General features: G+C 40.7%; 1 protein-coding gene across 3 annotated transcripts in view; it reads right to left on the bottom strand.

Annotated features, from left to right (window-relative positions):
• Positions 1-21,996, bottom strand: part of tafa3a (TAFA chemokine like family member 3a) — a 109,765-nt gene that overhangs the window by 35,644 nt on the left and 52,125 nt on the right. For 2 of the 3 annotated variants that reach the window (XM_038697799.1, XM_038697797.1), the window contains one exon: positions 8,561-8,673. In XM_038697799.1, coding sequence (XP_038553727.1) covers positions 8,561-8,672 — 112 coding nt within the window. In that variant the 5' untranslated portion in view covers position 8,673. Of the gene's footprint in view, positions 1-8,560; positions 8,674-11,288; positions 11,405-21,996 lie in introns of all 3 variants that reach the window. The other variant, XM_038697798.1, reaches the window with a different exon arrangement.

Raw genomic sequence — 21,996 nt, forward strand, 5'->3', positions numbered from 1 at the left:
AACTACTGATCTAAACTACCTTATTGGGAGGTAAAACAGAAGGTTAGTAAATCCAGTAGGCGATTTGAGGGAGGATGGGGTAGGAGTGCCACCCCCTTTGTTAGAAAAAAGACCTAAATGCATCTCTTGTTAACCTGCTCTCCCCACTCTCCATCCCCTAGTGGCACAGAGAGTGCAGAGGCAGAGGGTGGTTATGTTGAATATGTTAGTCTAGTCTGCCTGACTCATTGATCCCTTATCTGACTGTGCTTTGTATTGATAAATCCACGGCGCTGTCCATGGTGGTGAAGTCGTACATAGATATGTCATTATGACTTTTTCTCTGAGCCCCATGCTTCTGTCAGTTTTGACTTCAATCTATAATATTCTCGGGTGAACAAAACAAACTGGGTCGTCCTAAATGTATACATACACAGTTATGATACAGAAATACTCGGAAACAGCAATGACAAGGTGGACAGCTGACACTCACTTCCTTGGGCATCTACATAGGCGGTCCCATGCATACAGTCCACTCATTCTTCATACTCGGACACTTACCCTCAACGTTATGTGGACACTATGTAGACACATGAAATACATAACTTGAGCTTATGTACGGTAGGTCAAGGTTGAATAATGAAGTTGGTCTATAAACTGTGATGAAGAGACAATTTGGGTAATAATTTTACCAGTCTTTGTTTACTCTTTCAAATCACTTACTGCTTCTGTTTCTTGCCCTGTTGGTTTTAGCAAAGGCGCTGCGTTCTCAAATCTCGTCAATTCACTTGTTGGTAATAACTTAAGTTGTGTGAAACCAGAATTTCCCTTTAAACTGTGCATCAGAGCAGATGTATAAAAATACTTCACCATCACCATAACATGATTAAAATTACAAGCTCACGAGTAATTTTTTCCTCTAAGCAATAAAATTATTGACATTCTATACACTAGCCCCTGCTCCCCTCTGCTTGCTACACAACTACACACACAGGATGCAACAGAGGCCACACGCAGTCGCTCATGGCTCATCTATACAGCTGCCATTCAGATGCGTATAGCAAAGGACGTTTGATGGTTTTCTAATCTTGCTAGCTGCCACCGGGAGATGGGGCATGCTGACCCCTGTCATCCCCACAGTGAATCTCAAACAGCCCCGCATCTCCATCTCAATCTCCCTCTACTCGCTATCTCCGTCCACCATTGTGTCGTCCATCTGCTCTCCAAATGTCAGGACGAATGCTCCACAGCCGCTTCCCCAGGGTGGGGGTGACCTGCTTTGGCGCTGCTTGGTATAATGTCATGCTAACCCTGGGCAAGGGTTTCACACTGACCTGTTTGTGCAGGGTGCAGCAGGCCGATATATGGTATCACACACAAAACAGTGACAGAGATACAGTGTATAGCTATAGTGTCACACACACAGAACAAAATTATAAATGCAACACTTTTGTTTTTGCCCCCATTCATCATGAGCTGAACTCAAAGATCTAAGACTTTCTCTATGTACACAAAAGGCCTATCTCTCTCAAATAGTGTTCACATAACTGTCAAAATTTGTGTTAGTAAGCAATTCTCCTTTGCCGAGATAATCCACCCACCTCACAGGTGTGGCATATCCAGATGCTGATCAGCATGGGTATTGCACAGGTGTGCCTTAGGCTGGTCACAATAATACATTTAGCTATATTCAATTCAATTCAATTCAATTTTATTTATATAGCGCCAAATCACAACAACAGTTATCTCACAGCGCTTTTCATAAAAGACCGTACTCTATGATGTTATTTACAGAAGCCCAACAATTCCCACCAAGAGCAAGCACTAGGCGACAGAGGCAAGGAAAAACTTCCTTTTAAGAGGCAGAAACCTCGAGCTATAGTAAACACAAGCAAAAAGTGAAGGTACTGAGATCATTTGGCCTGACAATGTCATATTCACCACAGATATCAGATTAAAACAATTTACATTCAGTGTTAACTAGCTCAGCTGTGTGTTGCAGTAGCATCTTGATTTTTTCTTTTTTTGGTGACAATGTTCAAGAGCTCATTTGCTTAAATCATTAGTATGATAATGCAAGATATTAAGTTATTAACATGATTTGCATTCTTCACAAACAATCACTAAACTGGCTGATTTGTACTTCGTTGTTCTGGAATCAGATTTATCAACATGAACTGCAACACTTATTTTATACCAAATATGTAATATAATGTACACTGCTCAAAAAAATAAAGAGAACACTAAAATAACACATCCTAGATCTGAATAAATGAAATAATTTTATTTTTATATTATATAATTATAGTACTCATTAAATACTCCTTTCTTTACATAGTTGAATGTGCTGAAAACAAAATCACACAAAAATGATCAATGGAAATCAAATTTATCAACCCATGGAGGTCTGGATTTGGAGTCACACTCAAAATCAAAGTGGAAAACCACACTACAGGCCGATCCGACTTTGATGTAATGTCCTTAAAACAAGTCAAAATGAGGCTCAGTAGTGTGTGTGGCCTCCACGTGCCTGTATGACCTCCCTACAACGCCTGGGCATGCTCCTGATGAGATGGCTGATGGTCTCCTGAGGGATCTCCTCCCAGACCTGGACTAAAGCATCCGCCAACTCCTGGACAGTCTGTGGTGCAATGTGGCGTTGGTGGATGGAGTGAGACATGATGTCCCAGATGTGCTCAATTGGATTCAGGTCTGGGGAACCGGCGGGCGAGTCCATAGCATCAATGCCTTCCTCTTGCAGGAACTGCTGACACACTCCAGCCACATGAGGTCTAGCACTGTGTTGCATTAGGAGGAACCCAGGACCAACCGCACCAGCATATGGTCTCACAAGGGGTCTGAGGATCTCATCTCGGTACCTAATGGCAATCAGGCTACCTCTGGCGAGCACATGGAGGGCTGTGCGGCCCCCCAAAGAAATGCCACCCCACACCATTACTGACCCACCGCCAAACTGGTCATGCTGGAGGATGTTGCAGGCAGCAGAACGTTCTCTATGGCGTCTCCAGACTCTGTCACGTCTGTCACACGTGCTCAGTGTGAACCTGCTTTCATCTGTGAAGAGCACAGGGCGCCAGTGGCGAATTTGCCAATCTTGGTGTTCTCTGGCAAATGCCAAACGTCTTGCACGGTGTTGGGCTGTAAGTACAACCCCCACCTTTGGACATCGGGCCCTCATACCACCCTCATGGAGTCTGTTTCTGACCGTTTGAGCAGACACATGCACATTTGTGGCCTGTTGGAGGTCATTTTGCAGGGCTCTGGCAGTGCTCCTCCTGCTCCTCCTTGCACAAAGGCGGAGGTAGCGGTCCTGCTGCTGGATTGTTGCCCTCCTACGGCCTCCTCCACGTCTCCTGATATACTGGCCTGTCTCCTGGTAGCGCCTCCGTGCTCTGGACATTACGCTGACAGACACAGCAAACCTTCTTGCCACAGCTTGCATTGATGTGCCATTCTGGATGAGCTGCACTACCTGAGCCACTTGTGTGGGTTGTAGACTCCGTCTCATGCTACCACTAGAGTGAAAGCACCGTCAGCATTCAAAAGTGACCAAAACATCAACCAGGAAGCATAGGAACTGAGAAGTGGTCTGTGGTCACCACCTGCAGAATCACTCCTTTATTGGGGGTGTCTTGCTAATTGCCTATAATTTCCACCTGTTGTCTATTCCATTTGCACAACAGCATGTGAAATTGATTGTCAATCAGTGTTGCTTCCTAAGTGGACAGTTTGATTTCAAAGGAGTGTGATTGACTTGGAGTTACATTGTGTTGTTTAAGTGTTCCCTTTATTTTTTTGAGCAGTGTATATTGTTTTGATAATGTCATTTAGAATAATCACCTTGTTATGCAATAAAAAGCCCATGTCATGGAAAAATGGACTGTATGTAACAGTGTAACTAACCAAATGAGTCTTCACTGTGGCTTAACACACTGAGTACTAGCATTTTCAGTTAGCCACCTAGCTGAAGCTATCTTTCTTAAAAAACACACCAGCCACTTAATGGTAATCATCCATTTTACCAGGGAAGCTAACACGAAATTACAATCACAATTAAAACATACTAAACAAACAAGACACAGTACAAAACTACACACAGCTTACACACAAATGTATAAAACTATAAAATGAAGAGACCATGCATTATAAAAAAAAACTTCTGTTTAAAGCATTTAGCAATTTAGCTATTAATATTTCTTTCCTAGTACACTGTGAACCAAGAAAATGATTTGCATTGTTCAAAGCACAATGACTAAATCTACCCCAGAGCTACTCGAAGTTGGACTGTCACAAATTATATTATTTTGAACTTCTAAAATAATCTAAGCCTTTAAACACACAAAAAAGTACTCTGCTGCTGCCTGGTTTTCATCAAGACCCATCAAGCATGAAAAGCTCTCTTCCCAGCCTTTTCCCTCCAGGCTGGCACAGGAAAACAATTCTAATTTATCTAGTAAGCATATTTTATAATACTATTTTTTATTCATGTGGCACATCTTAATATATCTTTTCCTAAAATGTATCTGACTTGGACAGTGGGGAGAGGAAAAAAAGTTAATGTCAGGCAAAGCATTTTTAAAAGTATATGTTGAATATGTTTTCCCATTAATTTGGGCTCCGGAGAATCAGTTTGTTCCTAATATGAAACATGAAAAATGAAGAGGAAAAAAAGTTAAAGCCAATTTGCATAGTATACACACAAAAAAATCCCCTCAAGCATGAAAATCAGCTTGAGAATGAGCCATTAGAGTGCGTCACACAGTTTTTAGAAAGTCTCAACCATAAGCAAATATGGAAATATTCCACTGAATTCAAATTAGAGCCAGTGCACAGTTTCATCTTCTTAATAAGGCAGCATGGCCCCTTGTGTGCGTGTGAATATAGAACGGGACCTTGATTTAAACCCAGCATAAACCTGAGCTCCAAAGTCATTTTGATTCCAATTTGTGGAGCTATCCCTGAGCCATGTGGCTTAATGCCTTATATTTAAAAATGTAACAGAGTTTAAGACCTGTAAACGGCACTGCTTAGAGTGTTTTTATCTGAGGAAGCAGGAGCTGCTGCCATGTTGCATCACACAGCCTCAGTGGGAAATGTGTTTTTCACGCCTGTTTTCCTCTCTACCACATTTGAGTGTTTGCCCTCGCAGACACTGACCAACAAACCACAGAGAGCTTGATTACAGCTTTAAATGAGACAAAGTGAGTTACTGTTTAGGAAAAAAGAGTATCCCAGTATCTAAATAGCTGAGTTATAAGGCCGCCATTTGACCTGGTCACATCATCAGTCTAAATCCTGTTGGCAGGACCAACACTAATTGTATAGCTGAAAGGTACTTGTTATCACGCTCTCTCTCTTTCTGACCACTCTCCTCTCTCGCCCTCCCTCTTCTTCTCCACTCTTTCATGACTAGCTAATGAATGCAGATGGTGCTCTGGGGGATGCAGTGGTCTTATTACAGAGGTTATGTGTGCGCATTGTAAGCTCAGTCAGGCTCGTATTCCAGTCAGACCATGGTGAAAGGTTCAATTGCTTTGGCAAAGACCCCTCCCCCTCCAAGAAGGGCTAAAGAGGTTTGTTTATTGGCCCCACCTTGACTTGACCTCCGTAGCTCAGGGACAGGCTGCGTGATTACCTAAGTGTCAGTGCTGCCCGAGGAGAATGGACCAAGCTACTCGTGTTGGCCCCCTTTTTCTCTCCTAATAAATCACAGGAATAAACGCACAAACCACAAGAGCGGGACAAATGCAAAACCAAAGAGACATCTATGTAAGCCCAAAGATTAAATGGTTTATCCAACATGTTTCCAGTCAAACAAGGGGGATTTACTACTCTACTGTCAGTCTACAATCATCAGATATATTCAGAAAATATTGAATGTATTGATTAGAAAGTAAACGTGTGATTCCCCATGAATGCTGTGGAGTTGCAGAGGCCAAAAATAATATAATAGATGGCCACTGGCCACATGGTATGATTGTTGGAACACCTCAAACCAAAACAATTCATATGCTGCTATAACAGCCTCCTCTGAGAAGGCTTTCCACAAGATTTTGGAGCCTGGCTGCAGGGATTTGCTCTCATTCAGCCACAACAGCATTGCTGGCCACTGATGTTAGGCCTAGCTCGCAGTCGGCATTCCAGTTCATCTCAAAGGTGCTGGATGGGGTTGAGGTTAGGGATCTGTGCAAGCCAGTCAAGTTCTTCCACACTAAACTCAGAAAACTACTTCTTTATAGACATCACTTTGTGCACGGGGGCGTTGTCATGTTGAAACAGAACAAAATATCACTGTCTGCCATAGCATTTCTCTTAATGTGAACTAAAGCGTGGACAGGGGTGTCCACTTACTTTATGGTACATTTTACGTCACTGTTCTTGATTGTACTCATGAAGACAAAAGTCAGAGAAGATAATTTTAACTGACAATAAAGATGCTGAGCATAATATACATATTGCATCCCACATCCATAGTTTCCAAAGTAACATCCAAAGTTTACATCAGCAGCAGCTTTGTCGGTAATACAACAGTAAAGTATTAGTAACATTTCTTGAGCATGTGAACATGTGAAGTTTAGTATGTCCGTGCTTCTGCTTTGCATGTTTCAGTTACTGTGTAACAATACAGCACAATGTTGACATATTTAGTCCATATATCTATTAACATCCTTCACTACACAGTTTTGTATTATGTGTGTCTGTGTTGCATTTTTTTAATAGTACCTGACAATGTAGTATAATGGTGTCCTGGATTATGTTTTTATTAACATTAATGGTCTCTTTTCTTTTAATATTGTTCTGCATGCTTCTCCATTACTTTGTCAATTTAATCTTATATTCTGTTTTTAGGGTGACTTTGTAACATCTGTCCAGGGACTGCGTTTTGGCCAACTCCGGTGCATTAACAGCAATGTGCGCTGTCCCTGTTAAATAATCCAATACATAAATAAAAAAATAAATATACAGTGCATACTAATTGCATATAGTGTGGATGGGACACAGCAGCAGAAAATTTAAAGTGGTGTTTCCCTACTCAGTTCAATCAATTTTTAAAAATGGAACAATATACCCTAACTCATACACCATTCAGTTACCTCCTATGTCCCATAGTCTCTCCAATGATTTATCTGAAATGAAGCTATTAAATGGTAAAATTATTCAGCAGCTGGTGAAGTCAAAACTTGGCTGAGAGAGAGTTAATTCTGCTGACATAGACTTTTCTTCTTCCATCTTCAACTTGATTTTAAACAAAACCTCATCAAGGCACACTTTATGACCCATTTTGTTTCATATAATGTAAATCCTCTCCTAGTTTAGTCCATCCTGTCATGGCCCTGGATTTTTGATGCCCTATCAAAATCTTTTCCTGGTCATGTTTTTGTTTCCAGCTAACATGGAGCCGTTTCCCTCCAGCCTTTTTGTGCTGTTTGTCCTACAGTGGAATAAGGCTCATTATTTCAATGTGTAGTCACAGTTTCTACAGATACGCCCAGGGATCAGGCCATCTCTCCATTAAGGGAAATCTCTTTGAAAGGTATTGTCCCCTGCCGCACACACACAAACGCACACACTTACTGCATTGGTGTTACTTTTTCCATGTCATGTTTGACTGCTAAACTGCCGAATTCCCAGGATTTTAGTACATCTTTGCCTTGCTGGTGAGCAGAGAAACCAAGAAAGCTCTACTAATTACCAGTTTCTTTTAAAAATGATGATGAACTGTGGGCAGCACTTGCAACTGACCTGGACTGTAAAGAACTAGTTGTGATTTGCTGTGACTGCTGCTCCCATTTATTCAGAACGCAGTCAGTGAGTGAACTCCACTCTAATCGAATCACACATAATGTGTTATAATTTACTGATACATTACAAGTTGTATCATGTTTGTTATGATTCATCTTACTGTCTTTTATTGTGATCATTTATCGTTCAGAGCCTAAAATGCCATATATTTGTTTGTTTAAATAAAACATTCTCTAAGAGCAGTAAACAGGAACATAAAGTGTTTTATGACTCCACATACATGGCTGATGACTTAGGGTTTGTTGGTTTAAATCCCTGGGAAACTTAAGTCATGAATTAAATGTATGTATCCTGGGACACTAAAAAAGTAATGCTCCGTCTTCCCCTCAACAATAGCCATTTAAGTCTATTCAACAAGACACTTAGATAATAATTCCAGTGTACTGTATGTGTAATTATTCATGTATTTCTTTGTTTTTCTTCAGAGTGCCATTAATGCCCATTAAATATCTTTCCTGCTGGTGTATTTTGCCACAGTCTGACGCTGCTGCTGTCTGTTCTCTTTCCTTCCTGGAAATCAAAAGCTGCCATTATATTCCAAAATACATTAAAAACTGTTTTTCTCGATCAGACTTAGACTTTTCATGGGCAATGACTGTAATAGGGAAAATACGGATTAATAAAATTACACCAGTACTTTTCTGTAATCCTCAGCTTTTCCAGCGGAGCTGTTGACTAGCCAGTAGTAGCAGACTTTTGTTGTTCTGGGCAAGATGCCCTAGAAAAATAACAATGAGGGACACATGCAGTGTTGTACCTATGTGGCTTCTGTGTGACGACGCGCTGGTCAGTTGTCCCCAGAGAGACACCATACAGACGGTCAGCAGCAGCACCCTTCTGCACATGCTCTGTAGGTCCCTCTCCCGCATTCTGGAAAAAATAAGACAAAAAATCATCAGTGGTCAACCGTATTTGCATTACATAAACACTCAGATGTGCAGGCAGGCTCACTTGGGCTCATGCCAACAAGCTCCAAAAGCTTTGGCTTGGCAGTCAGAGGTGGTCAATTAGAGTAACTCCTGAAATCACAAAGCTTGGATCTACAGAGCTTTAACTGGATGCTTTTGCTGTGCTAGGGATAAGCCTTCTGAGGGCCACACACAAAGTTCCCCAATATGGCTCCATACTGCCAATTCAAATAAGTACATATCAACACACATCAACAACAGCCTTCTAGTAAGGCCCGATCACATGCAATCGCAGTGTGGATTTGCTCACAGCGGTGAAGTAAATCTGCTTTGGTGAACTTTGACATGCACATTAGTGCCGTTGAAAAAGAAAGTCGTCTTGACATTACATTTGGGAACATAGGGCAGAGTCCAAAAGAGGCTATTGTAGTTTATTAGCTACACAATCCAGCTACTGTTCCAGAAAAGAGGAATTATTTGACAGTTATGAGATGGGAGTTGATGATACAAATATGTCTTAACTGCAATAACTTATTATCCCATTAGCAACTGAGCTAACAAGCTTGCTAGTTGTCAGTTAGCAAGACTCTTCCCTCCTCAACAACTCTTTATTGAAAGAAACAATGTACAGTCTTGAGAACAAAATGCCAGGGGGGAGTAAACGTCACAGTATAAACAAAACAGAAAGAAGCTTACGGATCTATTGTGACTGAACAGAGCTAGCATGTTCCCAGAGCTGCCAACTTTCAACATCCAGCTGGAGTGTATATCTTTTTGTTTTGTTCTTTGGTGGGGGTGGGTTTAAGATGTAACATGTTAGTGGAGGTAAGCCTATGTCAGACAAGATACATGTCTCTGCATACCTCACTGTGGACTATTTCTTCAGTAGAAAACATGCCCATGAAAATTGTCGACAGTTAATTCTGTGGATTATCACTTTCATTGTATTCAACACTGGTTCTGGAAAGATATGTGGAATTTTAAATGCTTTATTTAAATCCTGTGAACGCCACAAATTAAATTCCATTCACCCACAAAACCTGGACAAAAAAGCCCCCAAGCTATCTGCATGGACAGATGCCACTACAGTCGATTGAGAAAATAGTAATTTTAATAGTAATCTTGGTGAACTGACACTTTAAAAGTCTGGGAGAAGAGAGGCTGAGGTGTATTTGAGTGGGAAAAAGTTAATCTCCTTGAAATAGGCTATTAAGTATCACAACACAATCTTTCCCCAAATATTAATATACCCCAAATATACTGTCTGTGCTGCTGATAAAAATAGTTTGTTAGTTGAATTTATGATTTTCTAAAGACTGAAATTCCTGTCCATGTGTAGGTTTATCAGACTACCGTAATTTATGGTACCAGAATAAGTGCCATATTTTGTTAATTATTTAAATGATTACAGATGCCATGTCCTGTTTAAGGGAAAGCATACATGCACAAAATAATGGAAAAACTGCAAATACAGTGAGACTTTGTATTTAAGCATCAAAAACAAAAATTCCATATAAAAATAAACTTGAGAGGACAGAAAAAATATTTTTGACTTTCCAGAGTTTACATAAAGCTCAGAACTACTGTATGTTACAAATGATTGTAGCCAATAAACTTGGAATCTGTGTGTGACAGCTTACCTGTCTGAGGTGTAGAAAAGCATAGGAGGTCAATTGGATCTGTTAGACCCTGACCGATACTGTCGCCTTGTCAGGGATGATAAACAGTCTTGAATAATTAATATATTTACCACTGCTGTGCCACATGAGTAAATCCACACAGTATCTCTCTCAGTTTGGAGTTGTTCCTGCTGTTTTGTCATGCCTGATGGTTATGATTGTGTTTGATAAACTTAAAAGAAAGAATCCCACAAACAGCTGTAAGCAACAAACAAAACTTCAGCTCCTATTAACGTTTCAGCACTAGTACATTTTTTCTTAAAAATGATTCTGATGATTAAAACACCTGTAAATGACAATAATGTCACCATCCCTTAATTCAATATAGCTAGAATTCATAATTTCATTTGAGAGTGTATAGTACTTTATAAATATTTATAAATGTTGCTGTATGTGGTGCCAGATATCCATATCCATTTTTTATACAATACCAATACACTACCCAAGTGCCATGTATCACTGCACCATGTAAAACTGTACCACGGCTGTCCCATTGTACACTTTTTGTCCTACAGCCAGAACCATTGTCAATATGGCACAGTGCTGGTCCATTACCATTTATCTAAACTAAAGCCACACAAAATGCTTTCTGTAATGTTTATGGACCAAAATTGCTGCTGGAATGTGAATAAAAGACTGATGTTCAAGCTTTGTCTTGTGTACACAGCTTAATTTTTTCACAGCTTTGTGACTTCCTCAAGTGAGGAGTTGTTTGAGCAGCGTGAGAGCGTGAGACAGAGCCTGAAAGCGAGTGTCTCACGCCAAACATATGAGTTGGCAACCCTGTATAAACACACTGCAATTTATAATACCAATTTAGATCTGGAGACGGCTAGAACAAATGAAGTCTGTTTACTCTTTCTGTCTCCCTCTCTCCCACTTGCTGTCATCCTGCTACCTGGGAGGTGAGTAATGCTGTTTGTGTGGTCTGTCTTAATGTGCTCAGCTCGGTAATCTTCATGTACTTTCAGAGGGATGTTGTCCAGTAATACCCTCCATCTCCATCTGAGAGGCCTGTGGAGAACAGAACAAGTAATGCAATCAGTGGCTCATGTTACTGCCAACAGATCTGGCCTCCTCTCTTGTGAGAAAGCAGTCACAAATCACAACTCCGCTTTAAACTCTGTTCCACTGCAGCCACTCAAATTAGTAAAATGCTTGGCTTCATGCAAAGAGATCAACTCTTGCTTATCTGGCAGAGGCTTGCATATGAGAGAGATGTTTTGCTGTAACTGCCTTTGACATTTAGAAATGGGTGAGATCTTAACCGGGATGCTATAATTCTGTATCATATCAGACAGATGATGCAATCGGGATGTTATGAGCACACAGACTGTAGAGAAACAGACACAGTGTCTGCAGCATCACAAATAGATTTCTAAAGGGACTATCTGAAGCCTGGGGGTTTAAGTCTACGCTTGTTTCATCTGGTCATGTGATCCAACTTTGGGCATAAGGGTTGGAGCCTAAATGGACCTAAGGTGAGGCAAACAAGTGGCAACCATGAGAGTGGACTGTGACAGGCTGCCACACCTGTCAGTCAAATGCCTCAATATTCTCTGAAAAATCTAGTTTCAAGACTACCGCGAGGGCACATTTTAGCATCATGCCAATGTCGACTTTGTATTTCTTGAAGGAGGTTGGGATTTTCCTATTGAAGTCATGTTTTTAAGCGTGAATCCTCTTTTTGTTAAAATCTCGTGCTATCACACAAGCGGCTGATGTGATCTGAAAGGATAAGAAATGTAGCAATGTGCTGGAAAGGAATACTGCAAGCTAGCAAACATGGGTATAAACAATGTAGGTCTCAGATTCTTCCAAGAATCGTCTCAGTCAACATATTTAGGCCTCAAGGACAAACACAATGCATTTTGGTAAGTGCATTAAACATACAAGGTATCTTTAACTTCTATAAGTTATTTGATGAAGGGCATGTTAAGCAACTTCACACTGACAGAAGTTGTCTGCCTTCTGCAGAACATTACGTTACAAAATAGATACACACTGCAGCATCCAGAATGACTTAAGTGGTTCATTTGATCTTTTTGTTAATTGGGGACAAACTAGTTAAATAAACTCCCACAGAGCTATAAACATAATTTTCACCTGATCTCACTGTAGTTTCTCACAAGAGCAACACTGCCTCCAACACCAGACCAGATGAAGTAGTAACATGATTAAACAAAAGATTTTTCACTTTGGGAGAATGCATTTGCAGCGCTGTTTCATATACACAAACACAGTACTTCTTATGTCAGCCCTGCTCTGGAAAACAGCTTGACAGCTCCAACTCACATTCAGTTTATTATCTTTCATTTCTTTCACTTCTGTTTACCTTAAAATAAAAGAGAATATTAGACACACAGTGAATACTGCAGCTTCTGTTCACAATCGACTTATTTGCAGTTTTTGATAACAAGAAAGGGAGAAAACTAATAAATCTGCGCTGACAGCTGAATTCCAGAAATAATTGGAATTTGAGTGCATGCTGTCCTGCTTGATGAAAATGAAATGTCTAACAGTTAATCAGTGACTGTTGGTGTTGGGCAACAGAATGCTAGGTTTTATTCCAAACAAGATTTAAATCTAATCTAGCATCTAATACTACTACTTCCATCTTGTGTATGGTAGTGTTCAGGTGGCCTGTTGGAGCTCGTTAACAGGAAAATTATTCCACCTGATGGATGTGACACTGAGACCAGGTGGCTCATCACAAAATGGCCTGATCAGGGTAAACCTATTTCATAGGTTAAGGCAGATTTTTACATGCTGGAGGCACACGTACACATTTAGTGTGATGATCAGTTTGGATATCATGTTATGTTCACGGGTTGTCCACAGTAGAGGGTGACATGAGAGTGGATTCTCACTCCTGTTCAATTCATGGCGCAGTGGCTAAGACAGATGCCTCTGGTGTTGCAGAACCAGGTTCAGTTCCTGCTGCAACCCTTAGTTGCTCCAGAGGCATGTGACCTCTGACATATATGGCAATTATAAGTTGCTTTGGTTAAAAAGTGTATTTATCCCACTCCTGCAAAAATACTCCCAATCCCATGAAAGATTTTTTTTTAAATTGCTGCCTTATGCTAATCCCGGAAGAATGACTCCCGTCCCATTCCACTCCTTATAAAAATAAACTGAAGATATTGTTATTCATATTAAAACTGCATATTCATAAATAAAAAATAATATGAGCTTTTAATTACATTTCTTTAAATTCAATATAATACACATAACTATGTTTTAAGTGGTGTATAAAGACATTACATAATGATCCGTTATGTTTTTATTACCTTAGAATGAGACATTTCTATCTAAATACACCGCGGGTCCTATTTCATGGACGTTGCCATGTTGCGCCACCATGTTTCTAGAGCAGCCCAAACGGACAAACGGCTCTACAAACCATGTTTCACACTACTACTACTACGAAGATACAAGTAACGTTAGTAATAATAGTAGTGCAATTGTTTATTAGAAGTAAGAAAACAAGAGTAGCTTCTCCTGCGCACTTGGAAAAGGAAGGGTTGAGCAGTGTATTCATGTGGTGTCGGAATAATTAGAATCTTTTTTCCCCCTTAAATCTTTATAGCAAAAAGAGAAATAAAGTGTACATGGGACATAAAGTAACATAATGTAAAGTGAACTAGATCTATGTGTGTTGTTTATATGCTCTGATAATGCTAATCGAACACATCTTTGTAGTAGCGTCCATGTTGATTCCACATTTCGACTTCAGAGCACATGATCACACACTCAAGTCAGAAGAACGACTTCACAACTCTGGAAATGGGACCATCTGAGGAGCACATAAATGCACCATGAGCCGCTGGTTGCAATTTACAAATCTCACCACTAGATGCCACTAAAACTTACACACTGAACTTTTAAAGTACAGTGGGTACGGAAAGTATTCAGACCCCTTTAAATTTTTCACTCTTTGTTTCATTGCAGCCATTTTCCAAAAATCAAAAAAGTTCATTTTATTTCTCAGTAATGTACACTCAGCACCCCATCTTGACAGAAAAAAACAGAAATGTAAAATTTTTGCAAATTTATTAAAAAAGAAAAACTGAAATATCACATGGTCATAAGTATTCAGACCCTTTGCTCAGTATTTAGTAGAAGCACCCTTTTGATCTAATACAGCCATGAGTCGTTTTGGGAAAGATGCAACAAGTTTTTCACATCTGGATTTGGGTATCCTCTGCCATTCCTCCTTGCAGATCCTCTCCAGTTCTGTCAGGTTGGATGGTAAACGTTGGTGGACAGCCATTTTCAGGTCTCTCCAGAGATGCTCAATTGGGTTTAAGTCAGGGCTCTGGCTGGGCCATTCAAGAACAGCCACGGAGTTGTTGTGAAGCCACTCCTTCGTTATTTTAGCGGTTTGCTTAGGGTCATTGTCTTGTTGGAAGGTAAACCTTCGGCCCAGTCTGAGGTCCAGAGCACTCTGGAAAAGGTTTTCGTCCAGGATATCCCTGTACTTGGCCGCATTCATCTTTCCCTCGATTGCAACCAGTCGTCCTGTCCCTGCAGCTGAAAAACACCCCCACAGCATGATGCTGCCACCACCATGCTTCACTGTTGAGACTGTATTGGACAGGTGATGAGCAGTGCCTGGTTTTCTCCACACATACCGCTTAGAATTAAGGCCAAAAAGTTCTATCTTGGTCTCATCAGACCAGAGGATCTTATTTATCACCATCTTGGAGTCCTTCAGGTGTTTTTTAGCAAACTCCATGCGGGCTTTCATGTGTCTTGCACTGAGGAGAGGCTTCCGTCGGGCCACTCTGCCATAAAGCCCCGACTGGTGGATTGCTGCAGTGATGGTTGACTTACTACAACTTTCTCCCATCTCCCGACTGCATCTCTGGAGCTCAGCCACAGTGACCTTTGGGTTCTTCTTTACCTCTCTCACCAAGGCTCTTCTCCCCCGATAGCTCAGTTTGGCCGGACGGCCAGCTCTAGGAAGGGTTCTGGTCGTCCCAAACGTCTTCCATTTGAGGATTATGGAGGCCACTGTGCTCTTAGGAACCTTAAGTGCAGCAGAAATTTTTTTGTAACCTTGGCCAGATCTGTGCCTTGCCACGATTCTGTCTCTGAGCTCTTCAGGCAGTTCCTTTGACCTCATGATTCTCATTTGCTCTGACATGCACTGTGAGCTGTAAGGTCTTATATAGACAGGTGTGTGGCTTTCCTAATCAAGTCCAATCAGTATAATCAAACACAGCTGGACTCAAATGAAGGTTTAGAACCATCTCAAGGATGATCAGAAGAAATAGACAGCACCTGAGTTAAATATGAGTGTCACGGCAAAGGGTCTGAATACTTATGACCATGTGATATTTCAGTTTTTCTTTTTTAATAAATTTGCAAAAATTTCTACATTTCTGTTTTTTTCTGTCAAGATGGGGTGCTGAGTGTACATTACTGAGAAATAAAATGAACTTTTTTGATTTTTGGAAAATGGCTGCAATGAAACAAAGAGTGAAAAATTTAAAGGGGTCTGAATACTTTCCGTACCCACTGTAGCTTAGTCATTGGGAGCCTGTTAGCATGCCGATGTTAGCATTTAGCTGAAAGAACCGCTGTGCCAAATAATAATAATAATAATAATAATAATCCTTATTTGTAGAGCACTTTTCAAAAACAAGTTACAAAGTGCTTTAACAAGTGTAAAGAATAATACAAAAAAACAAGATAAGAGCATGAAAAATTAATATAAAATTAGTAAAATACAATAAAATAAAAGGGATAAAATAAAGTCAAATAAGATCGGGAAAGGCTCTCCTATAAAAGTATGTTTTAAGAAGGGACTTAAAAGAGTTCACTGACTCAGCCAACCTGATTTCCTCGGGCAGGCTGTTCCAGAGCCTCGGGGCCCTGACAGCAAACGCTCTGTCCCCATTAGTTTTCAGTCGAGACTCTGGAACAGACAATAGACCTCTGCCCGAGGATCTCAAGGTACGTGCTGGTGTGTATGGGACTAAAAGGTCAGAAATATAACAAGGCGAGAGGCCATGAAGAGCTTTAAAAGTGATCAATAGAATTTTAAAGTCAATTCTAAAACATACTGGGAGCCAGTGTAATGAAGCTAAAATAGGAGTAATGTGGTCATATTTCTTTGTTCTGGTTAAAAGCCTGGCAGCTGAGTTCTGGACAGTCTGGAGTCGATCAATAGATTTTTGGGTTAAACAGGTGAAAAGGCTGTTGCAATAATCCAGGCGTCATGAGATGAAGGCGTGTAAAATGGTCTCGGTGTCCTTAAAAGTTAACATAGATCGAATTTTTGCTATATTTCTAAGTTGATAAAAACATGATTGAACAAGCTTTGTGGTGTGCTGCTCGAAATTTAAATTACTATCAAACCAGACACCAAGGTTCTTTGCCACAGGCTTAATGTGATTTACTAGGGAACCAGCAGATGGCAGTATTTGATTTGCCATCTGCTGAGACCCGATGACCAGGATTTCTGTTTTGTCTGAGTTCAGCTGGAGGAAATTATTTGACATCCATTTTTTAACTTCACAAAGGCAGTTGTTAAGTGTACTCAGCATTCCAGGATTTGTGGATCTGACGGGCAAGTATATTTGTGTGTCATCAGCATAAATATGAAAAGAAATGCCATGTTTATGGATAATATGTCCAAGGGGAAGCAGATACAAGGAAAACAAAATGGGTCCTAAGACCGACCCCTGAGGCACACCATATTTAACTGGACAGAATGAGGAGACATAGTTGTTCACAGACACGCAAAACTTCCTATTTGACAGGTAGGATGAAAACCATTCTAGGGCAGTACCAGAGATCCCCACCCAGTGCCTCAGTCTGTCTAACATGATGTTGTGATCAATGGTGTCAAAAGCAGCGCTAAGGTCCAGGAGTACAAGGACTGAGCACATGCCTTCATCAGCAGACATTAAAAGGTCATTGGTGACTTTAAGCAGGGCAGTCTCAGTGCTGTGGTACTTCCTAAAACCAGACTGAAACTTTTCAAATAATTTGTTATTTTCCAGTACAGTGAGCAGCTGTTTGGACACAATTCTTTCTAGAATCTTTGCAATAAAAGGCAGTTTTGAAATTGGTCTAAAATTATGTGGGAGGGAGGGATCTAAACCAGGTTTCTTTAAAAGTGGGTTCACGCAAGCCGTTTTAAAATAATCATAATCAATCATCAGCCATGCCAAAGTACACCCTCACGGAGCCTTTGGCATGGCTGTTGACTCTTAGTCTTGTTTAACTTCATCCACTTTGTTATTTCAGGATAATCATCAAAATAGATACAGTATCTTGCATGCTATTGCCAAATTTTGTGTTGCATACCAACCACAGCAACATAACACTCCTTGTACCCTTTGATCCCATGCTCTTTCTGAGTTTCACAGCTGCTCACTGTGAAGAAAGCCTCCTCTCTGATTACCGCCTAACGGACAGACATAAGCATCACGTTAATGTGCAAACACACACACTCACTCACACAATCTTTCACACAACAAACGTCCCCCAGAGCACTTATTGCCTTGTAGCAGCAGTGAGTAAATGGGACTACTGAAGACAGAAGAGTCTGTTTACAGCTGATACATGACATAGAGTGGACGAGCTCTTGGTGGCTGCAGTGGCTGGAGGGCAAAACAAAACCAATGTTACTGTTTATGTTCGCCGTTTTTGTTTACCTCTTCCCTAAATATGACAGAGTCGGTTGTGTACCAGCAGTCATGCCTGGGGCCAAGCCTTCCCTTTCATAAACAGCTATTACACTGACAAGGAAAACATGGAGTCTGCTGAAATGGTACAGTGCACTTAAAAAAATTCTGCTGTAACACTCAGACTTCATATTTACATCTTAAAATGTCTTGTTTTGTCTGAACAAAAGTCCAAAATTTATTAACAAAGATGTTTAATTTACAATTATACAAAACAGAGAAAAGCTGCAAATATTTACCTGGACCCAGTCATATCCCCAGACCATTCCAATGGACATAAATTTTGTAGGAGTCTACTGCCATCTGACTCCACCTAAATGTACAAACTTATTTGATTGTATGTATATAAGCCAATCACAGTGTTCCACATAATCTAAAGTGGGCCGCAATAGAGCCACACCATCTTTTTCAGCAAGTATGGCCGGCCATTAGGCAAGGAGGAACTGTAAGGCACATTGTAATCTAAAGTATCTCGCAAAATGAATACACCCCTCACATTATTGTAAATATTTGATTATATCTTTTCATGACAACACTGAAAAAATGACACTTTGCTACAATGTAAAGTAGTGAGTGTAAAGTGTAAATTTGCTGCCCCCTCAAAATAACACATCACATAGCCATTAATGTCTGAACTGCTGGCAACAAAAGTGAGTACACCCCTACGTAAAAATGTCCAAATTGGGCCCAAAATGTCTATTTTGATTGTGGCCACCATTATTTTCCAGCACTGCCTTAACCCTCTTGGGCATGGAGTTCACCAGAGCTTCACAGGTTGCCAATGGAGTCCTCTTCCACTCCTCCATGAGGACATCACAGCGTTGGTGGATGTTAGAGACCTTGCGCTCCTCCACCTTCTGTTTGAGGATGCCCCACAGAGGCTCAATAGAATTTAGGTCTGGAGACATGATTGACCAGTCCATCACATTTACTGTCAGCTCCTTTAGCAAGGCAGTGGTCGTCTTGGAGGTGTGTTTGGGGTCGTTATCATGTTGGAATACTGCCCTGCGGCCCAGTCTCCGAAGGAAGGGGATCATGCTCTGCTTCAGTATATCACAGTACATGTTGGCATCCATGGTTCCCTCAATGAACTGTAGCTCCCCAGTGCCGGCAGCACTCATGCGGCCCCAGACCATGACACTCCCACCACCATGCTTGACTGTAGGCAAGACGTCGCTACAAGTAGCGCGAATACTAGTTTAACTACATTTCTCAGTAGCTTGGTGGTAGCGTCGCTATTTTCTTCATCAAATAGCTTTTCAGTAGCGAAGATCTTTTATTGACTGAGTAGCGTGGTAGCTTCCACACACGCTACATTTCCCCAAGCATTTCTGAAGGATCAGTAAGAGATGCCACTGCCACACACGGACCTGTATGTGTAGCCTAGGTAGGTAACACCTCTTGTGAGAAGGATCAGGTTCCAGCCTGGACACCTCTTCCTCTAGTGAAGAGGAAACTTTGAAATGTAGTGGCAGAAACTTGTTTCCATGAGATGAGATCTCTCTCTCTTTCTCTCTCTCTCTCATCTATTGCCATGAATGTTTAGGTTGTTTTGGTTGCAATGTTGCCAGAGCACAAATTCACATATAAACAATAAAAAAAATATAATTAATAAACAATTAAATGACATAAAAACTAAAGAAAGAGGAATAAAAACACAATATAGGCCTATGTTACATTAAATCTATGTCTTGCTTTTTGACAAGTAGTATAATTTTTCAAAGGAACAATTATTAAAATAGCAAACAATATTAATGATATGACGTATGATATAATGTGATAATTAAGTTACTTTATACAAACAACAATGTTTCTGCGTTTGTTGCATGAGAAAATACATTTAGCTGCAATGATTGGCAGTAAGTAGGAGAGTTTCTGTGTGTCTCTCTCGCACACACACACACACACACACACACACACACACACTTTTTGGAGCAGGTTTTTACTACTACTACTGTGGAATGAAGTTAGTTTAATATAAACTAGGCCTTTACTGTGTGTGTGAGTGTGTGTATAAATATGGCATCACTAGACCTAACTATAAAATATTAAAAAAATTAAAAGTAGCTTAGATGTAACTAAGCTACTTTTGCCACATTGCTGTAGCTTAGCTTGCTACATTTCACTGGGGGGTAGCTTCTGTGTAGTGAAGCTTCATTTAATGTAGAGTAGCAAGTAGCTTACCTCACTACATTTTCCAAGTAGCTTGCCTAACACTGGATGCTGAGCATGTGCACTCAACTTCTTTGGTCAACCACAGCGAGGCCTGTTCTGAGTGGAACCTGTTCTGTTGAACCACTGTATGGTCTCGGCCACCGTGCTGCAGCTCAGTTTCAGGTCTTGGCAATCTTCTTATAGCCTAGGCCATCTTTATGAAGAGCAACAATTCTTTTTTTCAGATCCTCAGAGAGATTTGCCATGAGGTGCCATGTTGAACTTCCAGTGACCAGTATGAGGGAGTGTGAGGACGATAACACCAAATTTAACGTCTGCTCCCCATACACACCTGAGACCTTGTAACACTAACGAGTCACATGACACCGGGGAGGGAAAATGGCTAATTGAGCCCAATTTGGACATTTTCACTTTGGGGTGTTCTCACTTTTGTTTCCAGCGGTTTAGACATTAATGGCTGTGTGATGTGAATTTACACTGTTATACAAGCTGTACACTCACTACTTTACATTGTAGCAAAACGTAATTTCTTCAGTGTTAATAATAATATAAAATTATTATAAAAATAATCAAATATTTACCAAAATGTGAGGGGTGTACTCACTTTTGTGAGATACTTTACTAAAGGGGTCATGTGTAGTTTTCAGTGGCCTCTAGCGGTGAGGTTTCAGTTTACAACTACTACCTTTTCCAAGCATGTGCGTGTGCTTGAACTAATAAGCGAGCCAAAACTGAGACCAACACACTGGAGACAGCATCATGTAAAATGCTGAAAACTGAGGTAAACTTCCACTGCAACATTTACAGTAATATGTTATCAGCTTGACGTTTTATAACTAATCCATGCTCTTCGCATGACATATCGGCATCAACTTGCCTGCCTTTTTTACACTATTTGTGTATTTTTAACCAGAGAGGCGCAGCAACGTCAGCATAGCTATTTATTGAATGATAACAAAAATGGTTAGTGAGCTAGACTGAACATTATAAATTAGATTGTTGCTTAGCAGAGGGATGAATAGATGGGAGATAAAGCACATAAATTAAAAATAACAAGAACAATTAAAGCTGCAAGCAGCGTTGGGCGGGCCCTTGCACTTGTAGCGCGTCCGGGTGTGAGCCGGCCGCATTGCATATTCTGGAGCTCTGCTGGTGCTGCTGTGAATTTGCTACGCGGTTCCAACACTGCATGAAGGTGTTATGTCACTTCCTGTGTCTCCTATGTGGAGCTACATAGCACTTGCCTCTATGAATATAAATCGGTATGGCGTGTAGATGTCTTTGGGGTGGGAGAGTTATCAAGCACGTAAAGTTTTGTTCAGATTTGAGCATGTACACTGAAGTTACAACTTCCTGTGTCATGGCGAAGAGATGAACTTTGACGCCATGCCACGGACACGCCCATTGACGAAAACTCATAGATAGCACAACTTTTCATCTTCAATGCCTTTAGAAGGCACAGCAGAAATTTGAAGTCGGTCGGACTAAATTTCTAGGAGGAGTTCGTTAAAGTATGGAATGTGTAAATCATCCAAAATTTGACCATAAAATTCAAAATGGCCGACTTCCTGTTGGTTTTAGGGCATCGCTCCAAGAGGCTTTTTGGATACACGTACCACAGAAAATTCATACACGCAGGTGAAACGTGCGGCGGGGGCTGCTTCGTTAAACGTCACTTCCTGTTGCCAGCAGGTGGCGCTATGACTGTGGGTGAATGTCGGCATGTAC

The sequence above is a fragment of the Micropterus salmoides genome, unplaced genomic scaffold (genome assembly GCF_014851395.1).
Source record: "Micropterus salmoides isolate LMB-PRFRI ecotype aquatic unplaced genomic scaffold, ASM1485139v1 Ms_hic_scaffold_4, whole genome shotgun sequence".
NCBI classification, from domain to species: domain Eukaryota; kingdom Metazoa; phylum Chordata; class Actinopteri; order Centrarchiformes; family Centrarchidae; genus Micropterus; species Micropterus salmoides.